Raw genomic sequence first — 18,213 nt, forward strand, 5'->3', positions numbered from 1 at the left:
GGCGCACCATCGTTTGTCGCTCGGCGCGCAGTATGGCGTTCAGTCTGCCTTTATCGTGGGTGACGCGCCGCGCTGACGGGCACGGGTGAATGTTCCCCAGTGGCAAACAATGGCTGTACGATAACGCATCTCGTGTCTCCCACGCCGTGAGTGTTCGGTTCCGCGTCTGGATGCTTTCCAGAGCTTGGGCGCTCTTAGTCATTTTCGCCCCCGCCGTGCCGTTGAAATGATACTTACAAGTGCGGCAGTTTGGGCTCGTTGGTATATAGGCGAGAACAGAACGACGTTCCTCTTGTCTCTTTGTCGTCGTTCTGTTCTCGCGCTATATCTTCGTTGACGTGATCCCGCGAGAAATCGGCGGCGCGAAATCGGTGCCGCCGCGGCTGACGTACTGCAGCAGCGGGCTTCATCGATACTGCGCCACTGGCTGGGCGAGCCGCGGGTCACCTGGCGGCGGCCCGAGAAGCTCGCGGTCATCGCTGATGGCGCGACGAAAAGCGCGCGGAGAAACGGAGCTGTTTTGACCGTTTTTGTCGAACGGCCGCCTCTCCCCGGGATGTTGATCGATTGCGGCGCTCCCCGCCGCGGTGTCTCTGCGCAGCTCCTTGAGCGCGAACGGATGTTTTTTCCAAAGGGCAACGCACAATCTGTGACGGCCACGACGGTGCGTGGCTGACCGGACTTTTAATGGGATTGACGAAGGAGCCAGGTTTTTCCCCGTTCGCGCCGGAATCTGTGGTCAGCGCTCTATTGCGTCACAACAACAACAGCAGGTGCCGCAATCGCGCCTCTCGGAATCTCGAACACGCGTTTGTCGCCAGAGAAACGGGCATGGGAGCGGCTGAGCTCTCGTCGCCGTGCGGATGTGACGTCGTGTTTCCGTCGTTTGTTCCTCGTCTTCAGGGGGATGCGGGAAGGCGGCAGCAGTCCCCCGATCAGCCTTCCTCCATGGGCGCGGGAGGGAGGAGAGAAAGGCTTTCCGGCCACTGTCCGTGATCACGTGGCCCTCCCAGCGGCGGGGCGGTGATGGGGCATTCCATCGATCCGCCATCCGCGGATCTGCAGCGCAGGTGGGGAGCCCCGGTGTGTGTGTGTACAGGAGCGTCGCTGGGGCAACGGCGCTCGCGGCCGACGCGCCGAGCCCAGCGCGCGCGGACTCGCTCCGCGGCCGCCCGCCGGCGATCAGCCCTGTCCAGGTGAGAGCATCTTCCATGGCGGCGCGCGCCAGGCACCGTCGGGATGCTCGGTTTCGCGCCGATCTGGCAGCATCCCAGCGTTTTCTTACCTTCTGACGTGCATGCTGGCGCATGTGCGGCGACTTGTCGAGGAGTCGATCCTTTGAGACGGCAAGGCGCCAGGTGGGCCGATCTGTCCGGTAGACGCGAATCGCGCACCCAACCAGTAGTGCGTGCTGTTTAAAACTTTTCCGTACCGTTGAGAATTTTTTTTCACGCGCCGATCTTTGCTGGCGACATTTTCGCGACAGTGCCTCCGAAACGCCCTCACTGCGCGGCATCCTGATCGGAAGGCGCCTTGCAGCTTTCGGCAAAGCGCGCTTTCTCCGAAAAGCACGCGGGGGTATGATGTTGTCTTCGGCTTTTTCCTCCTGCCGCTCTGCGTCCGCCCGGGGGGTGAGGGATGCTCCTGGCACGGCTCTCTGCCGGCGCGGCGCACGCATCCGGCTCTGCGGTCGCCGCGTGCCAGCCAGTGGCCGGAAGCACGAGTACCGGCCAGCGTCTAGTGTCGCGCGTTGACCGCTACTCTAAATGAGCGGGGGAAAAATGGAAGAGGGGGGAATTGCACCCTCACGGCAGTTGTCGAAGCCCATTTCTTCTTTCTTTCTCTTAAGGAGTATTCTCAATTATGTACACAGGTGCCCTGTCTGCCAAACACGGTTGCTAGGTTCGCGCATTCGGGGTGCAGAATATGGCGCAAGAAGCAAAGGCTTATGGAGAAGTCTTGCAACCCCCCATACACGACTGCATCAGGCGTGCGAGCGTGCGTCCAGAAATGTCTTCCTTCAGGGAAGAACGCGGAATGATATCATCTCTCCCGTTTCCCACATTGATCGTGACGTCATTCACAGCACGCGAATACGGGTATCCCGTATGCAGGCGCCCACCGCGCATAGCGTGGCACTTGAGTAACCATAAAAAAAATGATTGGTTGTTCGCTTTCGATGCTCGAAAAAGCAGTTATTGAGATAATACTTGGACTCAGTACCATTGCCCAGTTATTGCAGTGGCAGTTGTAGATGGCGCTTGAGCACTTGAGCCTAACTTGATTATGTTGTCACAGACCTTGTTTGCAAGGTCCGGTGATAGGCAGTTTTGGAACTCATCAGAGTCTGTCTTTTGAAGATGCAGAAATTGAGGACCCTATACCTCAGTGTAGTTTTATCACGGGGAACGTTGGGCGGGCACAACTGTCTCGTGAAGCTTTTTTCGTAGCAGCCTCCTGCGGAAAGTCGATCGTGCTTGACATACCGTCTTTTGCAAAGCGCCGCAGTCTCGTACATGGACTTTGCTCTTGTGCGTGTTGAGTTGATGCTTGCAATGCATTGTGCCTTTCACTCACTCATTACTTGCTGTCCCGCGCGCATCCCGCTCTCGCTGTGTGTGCGTGCGTGTGTGTGTGTGTGTGTGTGTTGCGCTAGAAATGCTATTGTTGCGTGAAGGTTTCCGTGTGCACCGGTAACGGCTTCGCCGAGCGGTACCCACAAGCGTGTGGCGAAAACCGCGGAATCTGGAACTCTTGAAAATTCTGCGACACTATCGCATTCTCGGGCAACTGTCTCGGGCCGTGCGGCGAAAGTGAAACGGAATGTATGTACGTCGCCAAACGAAGAACGCCCTGCGTTCGACGGCATGACTGCATGTGTGAGTAGGCCGTCACATAATTAAGTAGCCCCTATGATCTAGTTGAACGATACAGCAAAGTTTTGCCGTCTGTGTGCTGCTTCGCGTTGCTCTTGAACGGTCCACCAGGGGTGGTATTTTGTAAGTCACCTATAATTGGACTGTGCCTTTGAGCGCGCGCTAATATAGGACAGAGCTGCACGGCTGGCGAACTGGCGCCAATAGTCACCGCGACTATGTAACCGATCCGTGGGCACTGAAATAGACGGTGCGTCTGGTGGACTTCTAAAGAATGATAAGACTCTCGCGCCGATGAAAACTTTAGCAGCACTGGGCGGCGTAAACCGAAGTGTTACGTACTATGAACATGTGTAAAGCTGAATTTCTGCACAGGTATTACGCGACCATATCCCTTGAACGAAAGTGTCAGTTCGTAAAGCCCAAGTTACCGCCCTAATTCTAAAAGCATGCAAAGCCAAGACACCACACACGTTCCATATCATGTCTCCGTTTTCACGCCCTGCCTTTTAAAAATTAATACAGTCCAGCTAGCTCAGCGGTATGTTATTCTACCACCCTAAGCAATTAACAGCCCCGCCACGGTGGTCTATAGTGGCTAAGGTACTCGGCTGCTGACCCGCAGGTCACGGGATCGAATCCCGGCTGCGGCGGCTGCATTTCCGATGGAGGCGGAAATGTCGTAGGCCCGTGTGCTCAGATTTGGGTGCACGTTAAAGAAGCCCAGGTGGTCGAAATTTCCGGAGCCCTCCACTCTGGCGTCTCTCATAATCATATGGTGGTTTTGGAACGTTAAACCCTACATATCTAGCAAAGGACGGGAATGAAAACGTAAAAGCGAAACCACAGCGAGATGCCGACTGTGGTGCCGAGGCAATGCAGGCTGCGCCGCGCATGCCCTCCATGTGAGGAAGCAAATATAGAACTGTGGTTTGCCGGTCGAAACGTGCGCTCCCACCAGGCTATGTAGTTTGTTCGCTTTCCGCGGTAGCCTGATGGATATGCCGTGGAACGCGGAAAGATGCACATGCTTAAAGGGGTATTGAGACGCAAATCTTTATTTGTCATCTCCAAGACCTCAAGAGCCTAGAAAACGTACAGCTAAGCGTGAGTTCACCCTGAAGAAGTAATGAGAGTATGTTTTTAAAAGGCTTGTTCCGGTTTCTACTGTACACCCTGACGTCACAACACGGTATGAGCTTCACGTCGCGCACAAAGCCGCTTCACACAATCAATCACAACTGGCCAGGCTGCCGCGTGAAGTCACCAGAATTAGCACTGTAGCCGGACGTCAAGCTAGTGTCGATGTCAGTATAGGTACGCCATGGAAAAATTGGCTTTAATATCAAAACAAAATCTCTTAACGCCATTTGCTGAGCCTCACGCTTTGCTCACAACCGCCTTTGTACACGGGAGATTAGTATGGCAGAGTCGAGCAGAAACACCTTCATAAAATGGTGTCAGATATGAAAGTACAAATGCTAAAAGAGTCGCATCGCCTTTCACAAGCCTGTCACGCGTGATAAATTTACCAGTTACGTGTAATTGATTGAAACAAAAAAAAAAGAATTACTCTGGCCGTTACAGAGTAAAAATGTAATCGACCAATGAAAAAAAAAGTAAAAAAAACGTTCCTGAACGGAAGGCGGCGCAGTTTTCGAGAAAGGGAACGCGCGGTGGTGAGACGGAAGCCTGCTGTGGGACAAAGAAACGCGCGACCCAGAGAGTGTACGTGCAGCTTTCCTCCACCACAACAGGCTCCAATATCAAGGCTCTGGAGTAAAGACAGTTTATTCTCCCTCCCTATCTCTCTCGCGCGCGCTCCTTGATCGCGTAAACATTGCACAAACTATTTTTTTAAGACGTTTACGCGAGTTGAAAGAAAGAAAAGTAAGATGTAGTCTGTTGCTCTTCACATTCCTCAAGTGCGGCTAGATATACTAGTGACAAAAAGAAGGTGTCACTATCTGCGAGAGGGGTACAGTCGCTGCAGCTGGCGTGTCGGTTGTATGCCTTCACTTTCTTATTTTCTCGCATTTCGGTCCACAAACACGACCTCTTTTTCTTTTTTAACTCTGTCTAAAGATGTCAGGTTCAGTGGTGCTATCGCTTTATCTTATCTTTGCTTGTTTTTCCTGGCCTCGTTGTTCGCCACACTTTCTCGCCTCGCTGACTTCACGCGGAATTTCTATGTCCGGAGCCTCCTCCGATGCGGGTGGTGCGATACCGCGTGTTATACGCTACACGTGCATGCACTCCGCGATGTGTCGGCCCTGCTCGCCGTGGTCGCGGACACTGGGTTTAACTTGCTTCCGCAATATACGTCGCCCTACGCTACAGCTTTCTGCCCGAATCGACGTCGTTATCGGCTATGGTATTCGAACCTGCGACCTCGCGATACGGTAGTCTGGCAAAGCATTATCGTTCCACCGTTACCCGCCTGTAGCCGAATTCGCGTGCCGTCGAAGGATGCGAAAATTATATACGGCGAACTCTCATCGCTGAATTGATTGATTTGTGGGGCTTAACGTCCCAAAACCACCATATGATTATGAGAGACGCCGTAGTGGAGGGCTCCGGAAATTTCGACCACCTGGGGTTCCTTAACGTGCACCCGAATCTGAGCACACGGGCCTACAACATTTCCGCCTCCATCGGAAATGCAGCCGGGATTCGATCCCGCGACCTGCGGGTCAGCAGCCGAGTACCTTAGCCACTAGACCACCACGGCGGGGCACTCTCATCGCTGAATTGTGTATTGATTGGAATGTGGAAAAGAATTGGGCAGAGCAGATATCAAATCAAACGGGCCAAATTCTATTTTGAAAATAATTTTGTCATTTTGATTTCTACCGGCGTCCTTACAGCGCAAGAAGAGAGACAAGCTGTCCAGATAGCCCAGACGTTTCTGTGCACTGCCTTTGGCACAGCTTGTTGCTGAGACACGAAATCTTGCTACTTTCTCGCATATACTACAACCTCTTTTAGAGGTACAGGATATTGAACCTGCTTCAGCGATTACAACGTCGTTGTCTTATGCTGTTCTTTTTTCCGTTCGGACGAACACTGGAGATAGTTTTCAAATATGATAGCTTCGCGCAAGTACTGAAGCCTACGCTGTTCCATTTCGTCGCCCGCATTGACACTTTGCCTCGGTGCCGCTGCGTGCACAAGCAGTGCGAAGTCACTGAAGCAATGTTGCACCGCCGCCGATAGATGGGGGGACGTGATGCATCGGCTACACCATTACTGCAGAGCGCAAAAATTCACTGAATCGATCTTAGAAAAAACGATCCTGGGTTGACAAATCAAGTTCATTAAACTGTAATATCCTGAAAACTAAATGATTTTTGTGTGGAATTTATAGGAAAACCGCTGGGAATTTTCTAAAAGTTCGTTATTACGAAATATTCGTTAATCTGAAGTTCGCGGAAGGGAGAGTCCGTAAGAACATGCGCGTCGTGTCAAAATGAAGCGCGATGGTCCATTCCTTCCTTAAAGCTGGCTGGACAGCCGGTAGAACGCCCGACTAAAATGCTCGGACGAAGGAAGCGAGCCTCGTTGCTCAAGCTTAGCGTGTGCCACCGTTTAGGGAAAATCGCGCGCGAAATGGTACGAAGACGAGAAAGGCGACCGAGTGGTGGTCGTCTTACTATTTCGCATATGCGTTACCGACGCTGCCTCCCGTCGGTTGCGCATGCGCTATAAGCACCGCTCCCCCTTTCGGCCGAGCGTTAACTACGGCACGATGACGCTCTTGTAGAGCACTACAGATGGCACGAACGTTGTGGCATATCAGGACCGCCAGAGATATATGTGATAACTTCGGCGCGTAATCGCGCAGTATCAAATTCGGGATGTTCGCCGAGTGGACCGTATAAAACTATGAGGTTGCCTCCTCTGAAGTTGCACTATAGAACGTGCCCAGCTGTCCATGATGACCACGATGACTGACCGTGATGGCTTATTCCGGTCGTATATGCGAAATCATGTGTGTGTGTGTGTGTGTTTGTGTGTGTGTGAAAGAGAGATGAGGCAGGAGTTACGCGATTGAAGAAAAACAATTCAGAGCCCTGTATACAGCTTGTCACCATAACCCCGGCGAAAATATCGTTATAACTCGTATCATTTGGGTTGCTCATTGTAATTTATTGTTTCAGTACCATGTCCCTAGCTTCATAAATGAGAGCTCGATAACGTGTGCACTCCGCAGGTGCGACGTACATGCTGCGGTCTCTGTCATGTTTCGCGAATTGTTCTTTCTTTTGGTAGTGCGCGCTGTCACACATTCGAACGCGGCCAGTTTCCGAACACGCTGCAGCACTTCGTCGCTCTGTCCCGAACTCGGCTGCAAGCGTGCGGATCGACAGCGCAATTCGCGGCCATTGTATTTCGCGCATTCCAAGGCCTAGGGTTCGACTCCCCAGCGACTGCGTTGTGTTCCGGTAGAGCGGAAATTTCGTGAACACGCCCGTTTGGTATTGCAATATTGTGGTACGTTAATTGTGTAAAATACAGCAGCACTTTTCGTGGCCTGTAGCCTTGCCACGGTGGGGCCAATCGGTTAAGCAGAACAGCGTTCGAACCTCGGCGGCCGTACTGAAGCGGACGGAAAGGGCTGCATATGTAACCAGTTTTCCGCTCGTGGCGCGAAAGGTTGACCAAGTGATGTGGCGGTCCCAGTAGACCGGAGGCTTTGTCTCGTTAAGGCGTGATTAAGGAAGCTGTGTCGACAAGAATAAAGTGCGCGCGAAAGGAAGGAAAGCTACGTTTCCGGTCAGCTGTAAACAGGTGTTAAAAAAAGATCCAGCGATACACGGGGGAGCTCCCGGGGGGGCACAGGGAAAGCCCGACCGTTGCGGCAGTCTTGGAGGCCACGCACCGGAGACGTGTGGAGCAGCCGCGTAGCGGCGCTTCATCGGTTAACCGCAAACGAATATTAGAACTTGCCGCTTTTTGGGCTTCTTTTCAATCCTCTGATCTAAGTGAACAGTTTTAAATACTTGGGAGTCAAGATTACCAGTTGACTGTCCTGGAGCAACCATATTGACGACCCTTGTTCCTCCGCCTCCAGAAAGCTAGCGTTTCTAAGACACAAACTAAAGAAAAAACGGGCCATCTCAAATAAAGCTTCTTGCATACAGTACATTTATTCGAACCCGTTTAGAGTACGCATGCGTGGTCTGGGACCCATATTTTAAAGGAGACATTCATAAACTTGAAATGGTCCAGAGAAGGGCGACAAGATCCATTTGTAATGCCTATCGCAATCTTAATTCACCCTCATAACCTATGGCTACAAACAACATTGCACTCTTGAAACAGCGTAGAGCTATCGTCAGACTCAAGTTTCTTTTCCTGCTGACGGTTAGTGTGAATATAGGCCTATGAAAATGCAGGCCTATGAGATCGCGCCGGGAGCTGATGCATTGGTCTCTACTCTAAAGCGACGCTCCACATCTGTGTATATTGCATGGGGTTCGCACGCCACGCCGCCTTCCCAGCGGCGGAGGTGTCTGTGAATTCATATTTATTCTTTCCACAAGTAGTGACAGTTATTGAGCGCATTGTCTGATTCTTTTATGAATCTTTTTTTTTTCTGCTCTCAAAAAGAAAAAAAAAACAGCGGGATGGCACTGACGTAGACTGACTTTCGAGGCTGTGGACCAAAATTGTCATCGCTTGTCTGAAGGGTGCGCGTCGGTTTTTGAAACGAACTTACCGAAAGCCTTCCCTCGACACCAGCTGTGACGTGACCAAACCCAGCCTCTGTGCTCGTCGCAGCGATAGCTGATAACTGGAGTCATGGCTAGATGCTTGCTTTAAATGCGGGTGCAATAGTAAAAGTGTCTGTATCGCGAGGCCGGTTAATCAATTGGAATAATATTATCGCGATACGGCGGGAGGGATCCACGGAGTAAAAAGAATCCACGGGCTGCTTTTATTATTAGAAACTAGTGGCTGATTCCGGTGAGCTAAGGAAAGTAAAAAAAAATCGCATCTTTACACACCGGTAAGGGAAGGCGCAACCTGCACAAAACGAGTACCACTCGCAGTTTCCTAGTTCTCGGCGGTAGCTATTTATCGCATTAACGACAAACGCCGTACGAAACAGAATGCTTACAGCTCATGACATTTTGCCAGCTGTCATGTCACTGCTCAGCGAAACTTTTTTTTTTCATTTTTGTGGCAAAGTTTATGACATGAACATCTTGCTGTGTTTATCTTTTTGATTCCTTACGGCACAAGTAGAGAACGGAAGGTGATCCATCAGAAGGAAGTCAGTGCAGAGCACAGTATGATGGAAAGTCCTTTATTGAAAAAAAAAGGGGGGGGGCATCTATTTTGTGGGGATAAGGTTTTTGTGGGGACCACGGTGTCGTAGGTTTTGCACATATTGTGTATCGCCATCACTAGTACTGAGGCGGTATGCGATGCTGTCAGTACTGTGGCACGTAGGACCCCCTAAACCACTCTGATCAGGCCGCTCAGACCTCCATATTGCGCCAATAACAACTGCGTGTCTAGTCCGCAAAGTGCGCTTTACGATAATTTGTGGGCTGCAAAGCGTGCATGGCCATTCACCTTTTTATCAAATGCAAGTTGACTAACTATCAACGGTCAAGTTCGCTAATCTATACCTTGCGGTCTAATGGAAACCGAACGCGATGTCAAGCTGCTGCGAAACGTTGGTGGCGGAACAAGCTCCGTAGTGATTGTGCCCTGTTCATGCGGCCGATCCTCTCCGTAGCAATGCGCCCATCTCGGCTGGGTGGGACGGTCTTGGCGGCGGGGGGGAGAGCCCGATCAATAGCAAGAAGAGAGCGCAGCCATGGTGACGGGAAGACAACACGGGAACACCTCCCTCCTTCCCTTCTGCGCCGCCGGCTGCGGATGTCGGCCGATGCTGGACTCCGCCATTGCGGCCGCTACTATCATCACCTCCTGGTCCCCGGGCATTTAATTATTCCCGCGGACGCAGTAGGTTCCGTCGCTCTGCCGAGAGCGACGGTAGTTCATTTTCTTCTGCCTTGATGTAGCATCGCCTATCTTTGGCATCGCTTTCTCGGGATAGATGTTAGAAAAATTTCGGCGGCGCGGTTCATGGCCGGGCGAGGCGCGTCGGCGGGCCAAGAAACGGCGCCGCTCGCCCGAGTGGCTCACGCGTGCGCTCTGACCTTGGTCCGTGTCCGCTCGGTCTGATGAGGGCCCGCCATCGATCCCTGGCGGGGCCATCCAGAGGCTGTTTCGGAGCCCTTTGCGACTGGCGGCAGCGAGGAGAAGCATCTAGCGCACCTGCTCCGTTGCGCATGCAAGACAAGCGCATTCGTGTGGCTTGCGCAGCTTTTTTTCTTTTTCATGTCAGTGGGCGAGAAAATGGGGGCCGTTCGATCTTTCCGCGGAACTGCTTCTCAGCCAGCGCATGTGCAAATAGCATCACTATATCATCCTCATTTGCGTCGACGTTAATCTAGTCCGTGTCAGCTTCAATGGGAGACGTGGGTATCGAAATGTATATGCCGCGCAATCAGATAGGTATGAAAAACGATTGCAGTGCCAACGATTTAAGTTGCTGCACGCGACCAGGTTTCGCCGGAATCTTTAAATTATTTCTCGATAAAGACTCGAGGTTTCACATTTCATGAACACTGCGACGCACATACATTTTATTTATTTTTAATTATTTCTATTAGATTTCAGAACAAAAAACATCGGTTATACATTGGAATACAGACTGTGTAACAGAATGATGCAACAACCCCGTAGCTTACACACCGTGATGCGGCGTTTAATATGGCGCGCCTTGGACGCAGCCGTTCGGAATGTTTTCCGAGTGGAAAAGCAGTCGAGGGAACGCCCTCACTGCACTTTAGCCTGGTGGCCTGTATCAGTTATAGGGCGAGAAATAAATCGCGGTCTTGTTTACGATCGCTCGGCTGTGATCCGCCTTCGCGATCCGCCACTGCGTGTCTGCGCCGATCTAGTGGTTATCGGAGTGATCATCTCGACCTTGACGTCCATTAGGTGTCCTCAGCGCTTCTCTTTTATTAAACTTAAAGTTTTCGTGAAGGAGTGCAGATGTAAACTTCGCGAATGAGAACGCCCCGAATATGAACGTCGTGGCCAAAAGCCTCGCAAAGCGCACCATTCCGTGCTAGGCGTCGCGAGGGCTGTTTCGTCACTGCCGCCGCCGCCGGTTCCTCGTCGGGCTGCTATTCGTGCGCGGGGGGCGTCTACTGCGGAGCACGAAGCCGCGCCCGCGAGAGTGCCTTTCGACGGTCGTCCTCGTGGGCTATTCCCGTCTTTCCTCGTACGCTGCGTATTGGGAGACTCGAGCGAATGCGCGCTCACCAACACTTTTCCTCCGGTGGTCGCGCCTATGATGGACTGCAGCATCCATTCTTCTGGGCTGGACGTTGTAGCTCTCGAAGGAGAACACGGCTTCTTTCGCTGCTGACACTCAAATGTGTGCCCCAAAGCGCTCGCTCGATATTAAATCTCTGCAAGAGTCGCCACTTCATGTGCGTGCGCGTATGTCTGCCAGGAAACGGTGTGGGAGTATGGTGTATGTAGCTAGCTTTACGGCAGCGCCTCTTCCGATCAGGCACGTCACATTTTCCGTTTACCCTCGATAGCGACTAAGCTGCATAGCGGTAGCCGGACCCTGAACGGTAATGAATGTGGCATTCGCGCTTACCACAATAACTAACATGAGCGAGCGCGCAGAACACCTCTCAAGTGCGCTGCTTCTTTCGCATATGTGGACTGATTGCGGAGGCCCGGTATGGGACTCGTAGGCTTGTCGTCCAGCTGTAGCATTCCGTCTGCTGCTTTCTTTCTGTAAGCGGGTTAACGTTGATAGTAGTGAAAGGTGCCCCGAAATGCGCCGCCTATAAGCGGCGCGATCCTGGCTCATATGATACAGGTGTAGTGTGGCTATATTTTGCTGCACGCATGGAGTGAAAGATGATTTCGTGGCCAAGCCTGGCGTGGCGACAGGAACGCGCAAAAAGGATGTCATTTTTGGTCACGCTTGCAGGGTGCGGAGCGAGCCCGCTCGATCCCAGCCAGCTACGGTTCACGGCCTTCGTGGCGATAGCTTTGCCCAATAATCGCGTCCTCCATGCAGAGGCGCGAGTGATGGACGAGCAGCCGCGATTGATCCGCGACGCGATTTCGACCAGCTCTTTTCTCCCTCTCTCTCGAAAGCTCACGCGGCAGCTGCTGCATGCGGTAAAGTCCCCCGCGAGCGCCGCCGACGGCTGGGTCGCTGTGTTTATCCGTTGCCATAGCCACGCGATGCCGAGGGCCGTCAGGGATGATACCTGCGCTCTATGCTCCCTACCCCCTCCCGAATTTCGATCCGCGGGCCGCTTATCGTGGCGCTCCCAGCAAATTCTCCGTCATCGGACCGACAATAACTCCACGGTCGGCAGCCCCGGGCGCCAGCCTCCTATCCCCTGCGCGAGGAGCGCGTCCCCGACATGTGAGGATCCTCGTTGAGCTCATTTCTCTAACAGCCCCTGCACAAAACTACGTGTGCGCCATCATGATGTTGCGTGCCGTGTCATTTCGGAGCCCGCGCAGAGTGCCTTTAAAATCTCGGAAAGGGAGAACTGACGCGTGCGAAGGCGGTGGGGGGGACGTCCAGTCAAGGAGTGTGTCCTTCCATTGTCTATTACTGTCGCGGCACATCTTGCTGCCACTTGTAGGAGTTTTCGTGAATGCTCATGAGTACCCACCCGTTGGTAGTTGCGGGTGTAAATTCTACATTGTTTTTTTTTTTTCGCATAGAAATACTGTTATGCGTTGAATGAGTGGTTGGCTGGGATGCCCAAGCTTATTAAAAGTCGGTCCACTGGAATCAACATAGAACTGATGTTAGTGTAAGAACACTTTTTTTTTTTTGCTCCTTCTTTCTACTGACAGTTGGCATTTGCTCGGCCGGGACTTCGGTGCCCAACACTGGTGCATTGCAAGGCTATCTCTTTCCCATTTTCCAATGTAATGTTCAGTCACCCATCAATGCATATGCCACTAATAAGGACATATTCGTTTAAATGTGCACAAAGTCAAAGAACTTTCTACGTTTTTTTTCTTTGTACATATGGTGGAGTGCAGTGCTGGCTTGTAAACTGCCAGCACAAAATTGTGAAGTGGTTGGGATGGTGGAGTGCAGTGCTGGCTTGTAAACTGCCAGCACAAAATCGTGAAGTGGTTGGGAGTTAAGATTTTGCGAATTCATTACTCCAGTATGCTTTGTTCAAAATATGCTGAATAGTTTTTATAGTAAGACCATCGTATCTCTGATTATGGCACTTGGCGTGCATTTCCGTCCTATAAGTAACGATAAGCGATACCAGTGTCACACAGTGCACTGCTGGTTGTCATTAAGCCCGGTAGAGATCAAATTTCTCAATGGTGATAGGCCCCCCAGCTGCAGCATTTGTGAAGCAGCCAATCATTATCAAGCAATCGTGATCAAAAGTGACCATAAAATAGTAGTGTAAAAGTTCCCCAACAATATATATACCTTAGTGCCTGTATACATTCCAGCTCCTCCTCATTGTGGCTCTGTTGCTACAGGTAGCACAGCAGCCATTGCACCATTTTTGAGTGAGGGTTTGTTTATCTCGTTTGAACACTTCATTTTCTCTTGCCCATGTGATCAGCCCTTCAGTATTTTTCTTCTTGCCACTTCCTCAATGACCATACTGAAACCATTGAGTGGTTGCTTCATTCGGCCTCATTAAAGGAATACTCCACACCTTGTGCTCTCTCTACATGTTTGCTGCAGGCTTGTCACGAGGTGCTTGTTTATCAAGACACCACAGAGTGCCTTCCTGGATTGCTGTGGATAACTGATGCCTGGCGGCTGCTGAAATTCTCGATGAGACATGAATGGAGAGCCTGGGAAGCTGTCTCCTGCGCACCCAATGAAAGATGATGGTGCAGGAGACACTGAGAAAGGTAGTTTGAATTTTGCTGATTGCGTGTTTTCTTTTATCTGCACTTCTCATTCGTACCAGTGTAAGATGGATGTAGTAAAAGTCACCATGTTTAAGACATCAATTGAATGTTTGATACAATGAAAGCTCCAGCTCGTAACTCGCTGTGCACTATTCATCAGCTGGGTTTTTATCACTTATGAATAAAAAAATCTCGTTCGAGTTCACCGTCGTCGGAATATACCCTTCAAGCTCTTCATTCAACCCATACTTCATAAGTGACATTGAGTGGTTCTTAATCTGGCCATCTTATGTGGCTGCATACCTGTTTAGTTAATTTAAATCAGGAGTAAAAAATTTTTTCTAGTCTGGGCGTCTTCATAAGCTATAGTGATTGCATCAGTCACCAAAGGAGCTGGTTATGCTTTTTTCACTCAGAGTCAACCTCTGATCACCAGCTTCACCCTGGGCAAGCAGCAGCTGCTTTAGGCAAGCCCAGCAGCCTTCCTTCGAATCTTGACAACAACGGAACCGAACTTTCAACGAACGAAAACCAAGATATTCACCAAGATGGAGATCTGCAAAGGGACACAATAGCGGCCAAACGAAAGAACTCTTCGGTGAGTGTCATAGCCACCAATAACACTTCCTAGTGAATGCCATGTATGTACTGCTGTTAGATTTCTAAAGCTAGTCATTGCGATGCTCTAAGAAAGCCTCAGAGACTGTACAATGGTGCTGTGGACTTTTCTTTTAAAGCGTCGCACTGTTGGCTTGTAATGAGTGTGTTGCTGACTTTAACTGCAGTAACGACAACTGGTTTAAGTTAAGTAAACTTGGGGGAGTGGCAAGGAATAACACGCCTGTCAGCTACAATTCTGTACACAAATGTATGTTTTTTGATGCTTCGATGCAATGCTGAAATTATTTGACCTTGTCAACAAATGTTGTAGTTTTCATTGTTTTATCTACTCACTGTTAGTTAGTTGTACGGGAAGTAATGAAGTTTATACAAAACTTGTCATGGCATCCTGGAAACGTAATAGGTACCCTTCACTGTCTTCTGTTTAAGAAACGGTGCACTAAATTTGCACTGAGCTTATGTCAATAATTGAACTCTTAAAGAAATGGCAGAAGCTGAATATTCTACTGAATTGCTTATGCCAAGTGTGTTCAAAGAGTACATATTTATAATTGCAGTGTTAGGGGATACAGCAACCCCAGAAAACATATAATTTCAGTGGATTACTGGGTAACAATAGGGCCCTCAGTTACAAGAGAACACCCATATCTTTGAGGTGGAATGGTTATGACCACAATGTTCTTGTACAAGCGGTAAGCAACCATGGAGCAAAAAAAAAAATGTAGGAGGTAGCTTCACATGAAAATTTTGAAGCCCAGGTATAAAAAATGAAACAGGAGGTGGTTGCTGGGAAGTGAGCCCCACGTTTGGAGAACGAGGGAGGGGTGGCGAGCACTCTTGGTGTGCGCTCGCCGGCTTTTGTTTTTGTTCATAAGCCCACCAAGAAAAAAGTAAATGAAACAGGAGCATCGCAGGAAATGAGCACAAATGCACAGAGCTAGCAGTTTTAAAGGAGGTTGGCATCTAGACCGTACGCGTGCTCCCTCCATTTTTTTTTTTAATTTTTCTTTCTGTTGCGCCTCATCATAATTCAACATTGAGGTGAAATGAATGAATCACCGTTGTATTTGCATTATATTCAGTTGCACCTCTTCGTAAAAATCAACTGAGGTCCTGTAATTTTTCTTGAAGAAAACTCTGAAAATAGCTTTTCATTCTGAGAAGATGGTCTATTTTTTCATGGCAGACATAAAAAAAGGTGAGTGGGAAGGGAGTCTGGTAAGCTTAGATTTCACTTCATAGAATTACCTTTATGCCAACCAGCTTTTCATCTTTTCTACAGTGTATTCTGCAAACAACACAAAAGATAGCTATTAAATGAGCTTTCCTTTTTTGTTTATTGATTTCGAGGGAACACCACAACAGAACACCTCAGCCACCAGAATAGTGAAATTTAAATTTCTTCATAAAAGTTATAGGCAAAGCTGAAGTTGATGTACCATGGCATTGTGTACTTTTTTCAAACTGAGAATTGTTTCATCATACTTAAGCTCTTAGGGAAATGGATTAATGAGGAACTGTAAAGCTGGAACATTATTCTCTGCTGGTAATATGTTCATAGTTTTTTACTGAGGATCACAGGCATATGATGTGACTGGTGGCGTCTCGGTGACAATTTACTTTTTAACATCTATGTTTAGAATAGATGGTTATGCAAGCTCGCATATATTCAAAATTTAATTCAATACTGAGCACTCAAGTTAGTGACAACCAAAGAATGCAGAGCGAATACAGTACTGCCTGTCACTGAGAAAATGTCAAGTGCCAGACAAGTATATCAGTTATGGCAGGGCCTGTGCCTTGGAACAACTGCAGTGGAGCTTTACAGAGCAACTTGCACTGAAATCTAAAGTTATTACCATTCAGTATTGGACCGTGTAGAGTACTGTGCCTTGGAACAACTGCAGTGCAACTTTATGGTGCAACTTGTGCTGAAATGTAAAGATATTACCAAATATTGGAAAGCAGTGCTAGCCACAAGACATCACAGCATTCTCAGAAGGAAAAAAAATTCCCTTAATGTTGTCCAGTAAATGAGGCCACTAAACAAACAGGAAATGCTTAATAACCGCCAACTTATATCTGGGTGAACTCGTGCTGACCCACATAATGTCCGGTACATGGCCAAGCACGTGCCAAGGACGCTTCTGCATTCTGACACTCAGATGTTGGGTCTTGTGCCTCAGGATGAACGATGGACTCACTGATTTGAAATTACAGCATGCACTGTTAAAAACTGTTTTTTCAGCCCTCTGGGCTTTTTGTTGTGGAACTGCTGTTGGTGTACAGAGCTTTCATGCTGATTACCTGATTTTACAGCACTTTTTTTTATCTTGTACATTGAATCGTCCTATATACTTGTGTCTTGTTGTAGTTCTTGCTATTTGAAAAGCTTATTCTGAGCCGAGTCAATAACATGAGCAACTTTAAAGTCATTTGGAGCGCAATGTCGCTCAGTCTAAATTGTTTACAAAGCTGCAAGGCTGACAATGGTTCACTTCTCATTAGCTATCTTGGTGCAGCACCTAAGTGGGTGATGCATCAGACTGTTAGTGGTTATGACGAAAGCTTTGAGATATTTTGTCTTGCAGTGGGAGTTGATGGCATAGTTTAATCTCTCTGATCTAGGAAGCTGTGTTGATTTTCATTTGTCTGGGTCATGCATTGTCTCTGGCAAGTGACAGTTATTGCATTTATTTTCCATAGTCACATTGCCAAAAGCAAGGCCCGTGTGCTCAGATTTGGGTGCACGTTAAAGAACCCCAGGTGGTCTAAATTTCCGGAGCCCTCCACTACGGCGTCTCTCATAATCATATAGTGGTTTTGGGACGTTAAACCCCACATATCAATCAAAATCAACATTGCCAAAAGCAACTGTTTTAGCAACACATCTGTGCCACATCTAATTGTACTCCAAAAAATATTTTCCTTGAAGGTCACTGTTCATTTGTTGAATTTACAAAGTTGGTTCTTTTATGAACAATTCAAAAAATAATTTATTCAAGTTATCATACTAAAAAATATTATGTATTTGTAGTTTTGGAGTGCTCATATTTTAATGTAAGGTCAATAAGGTCTCATTCATTTGCAAAAGCCACTGATACCCTGTTTACCAAATTCAAATGAGCCTATATTAACTGGAAATTTGTGCCTGAGCATAGTCCACATCACACAAAATTAGATGATTTTCTTTACCCCATTTTCGACAGAAGAGACTTTCTCGATGGGGCCCTGCAACACTTCTTGAGCATCGTCAAAAATGCTGCTGACCGGTACTCAAGGCTCCCAAAAATACTCAAACCAAATATTATAACTTAGCACGCGGCCTGGAATTTACAAAATACTCAGTAAGCTGAGAATCACTTTTTCTTCTCTTAAGAAATCATGCTATATACTCAAAAATCATTGTATCACACTTTCGCTTATTCAAACACGGCGTGCTCGGGAGTTACTGGCACCGCCGTGAGAGGCTGTGATGTGCCTGTGTGTGTGCACGCGATCGCACTGAAAAGCCCTGCGTTCAAAGAAAAAGAGAGAGAGAGAGGGTGCTCAAGGTCATGTGGCATGTGTCACGTACCATCTTTCCCATGCCATCCCTCCTTGCTTAGCTTCCAGTGCTTTCGTCGAAACTAGAGAAGAGAGAAAAGCATTGCAGCGTGTGACAAACGGTCAGTTCGTGAGGCAATAAGCTTCTTCAGTGAATCTATTCCATGGCTACTTGGAAAAGTGTTGTAGGGCCCTTTTA

The 18,213-nt window shown here is 48.9% G+C and overlaps 1 protein-coding gene across 2 annotated transcripts in view; it reads left to right on the forward strand.

Moving 5' to 3' along the window:
• Positions 1 to 18,213, forward strand: part of peb (zinc finger protein pebbled) — a 65,140-nt gene that overhangs the window by 38,614 nt on the left and 8,313 nt on the right. Inside the window, exons 1-3 of one of the 2 annotated variants that reach the window (XM_075877631.1) lie at positions 371 to 1,196; positions 13,675 to 13,847; positions 14,264 to 14,445. In XM_075877631.1, coding sequence (XP_075733746.1) covers positions 13,775 to 13,847; positions 14,264 to 14,445 — 255 coding nt within the window. In that variant the 5' untranslated portion in view covers positions 371 to 1,196; positions 13,675 to 13,774. Of the gene's footprint in view, positions 1 to 370; positions 1,197 to 13,674; positions 13,848 to 14,263; positions 14,446 to 18,213 lie in introns of those variants that run through there. The other variant, XM_075877632.1, reaches the window with a different exon arrangement.

Source organism: Rhipicephalus microplus, chromosome X (genome assembly GCF_043290135.1).
Source record: "Rhipicephalus microplus isolate Deutch F79 chromosome X, USDA_Rmic, whole genome shotgun sequence".
In the NCBI taxonomy this organism is placed as follows: Eukaryota; Metazoa; Arthropoda; class Arachnida; order Ixodida; family Ixodidae; genus Rhipicephalus; species Rhipicephalus microplus.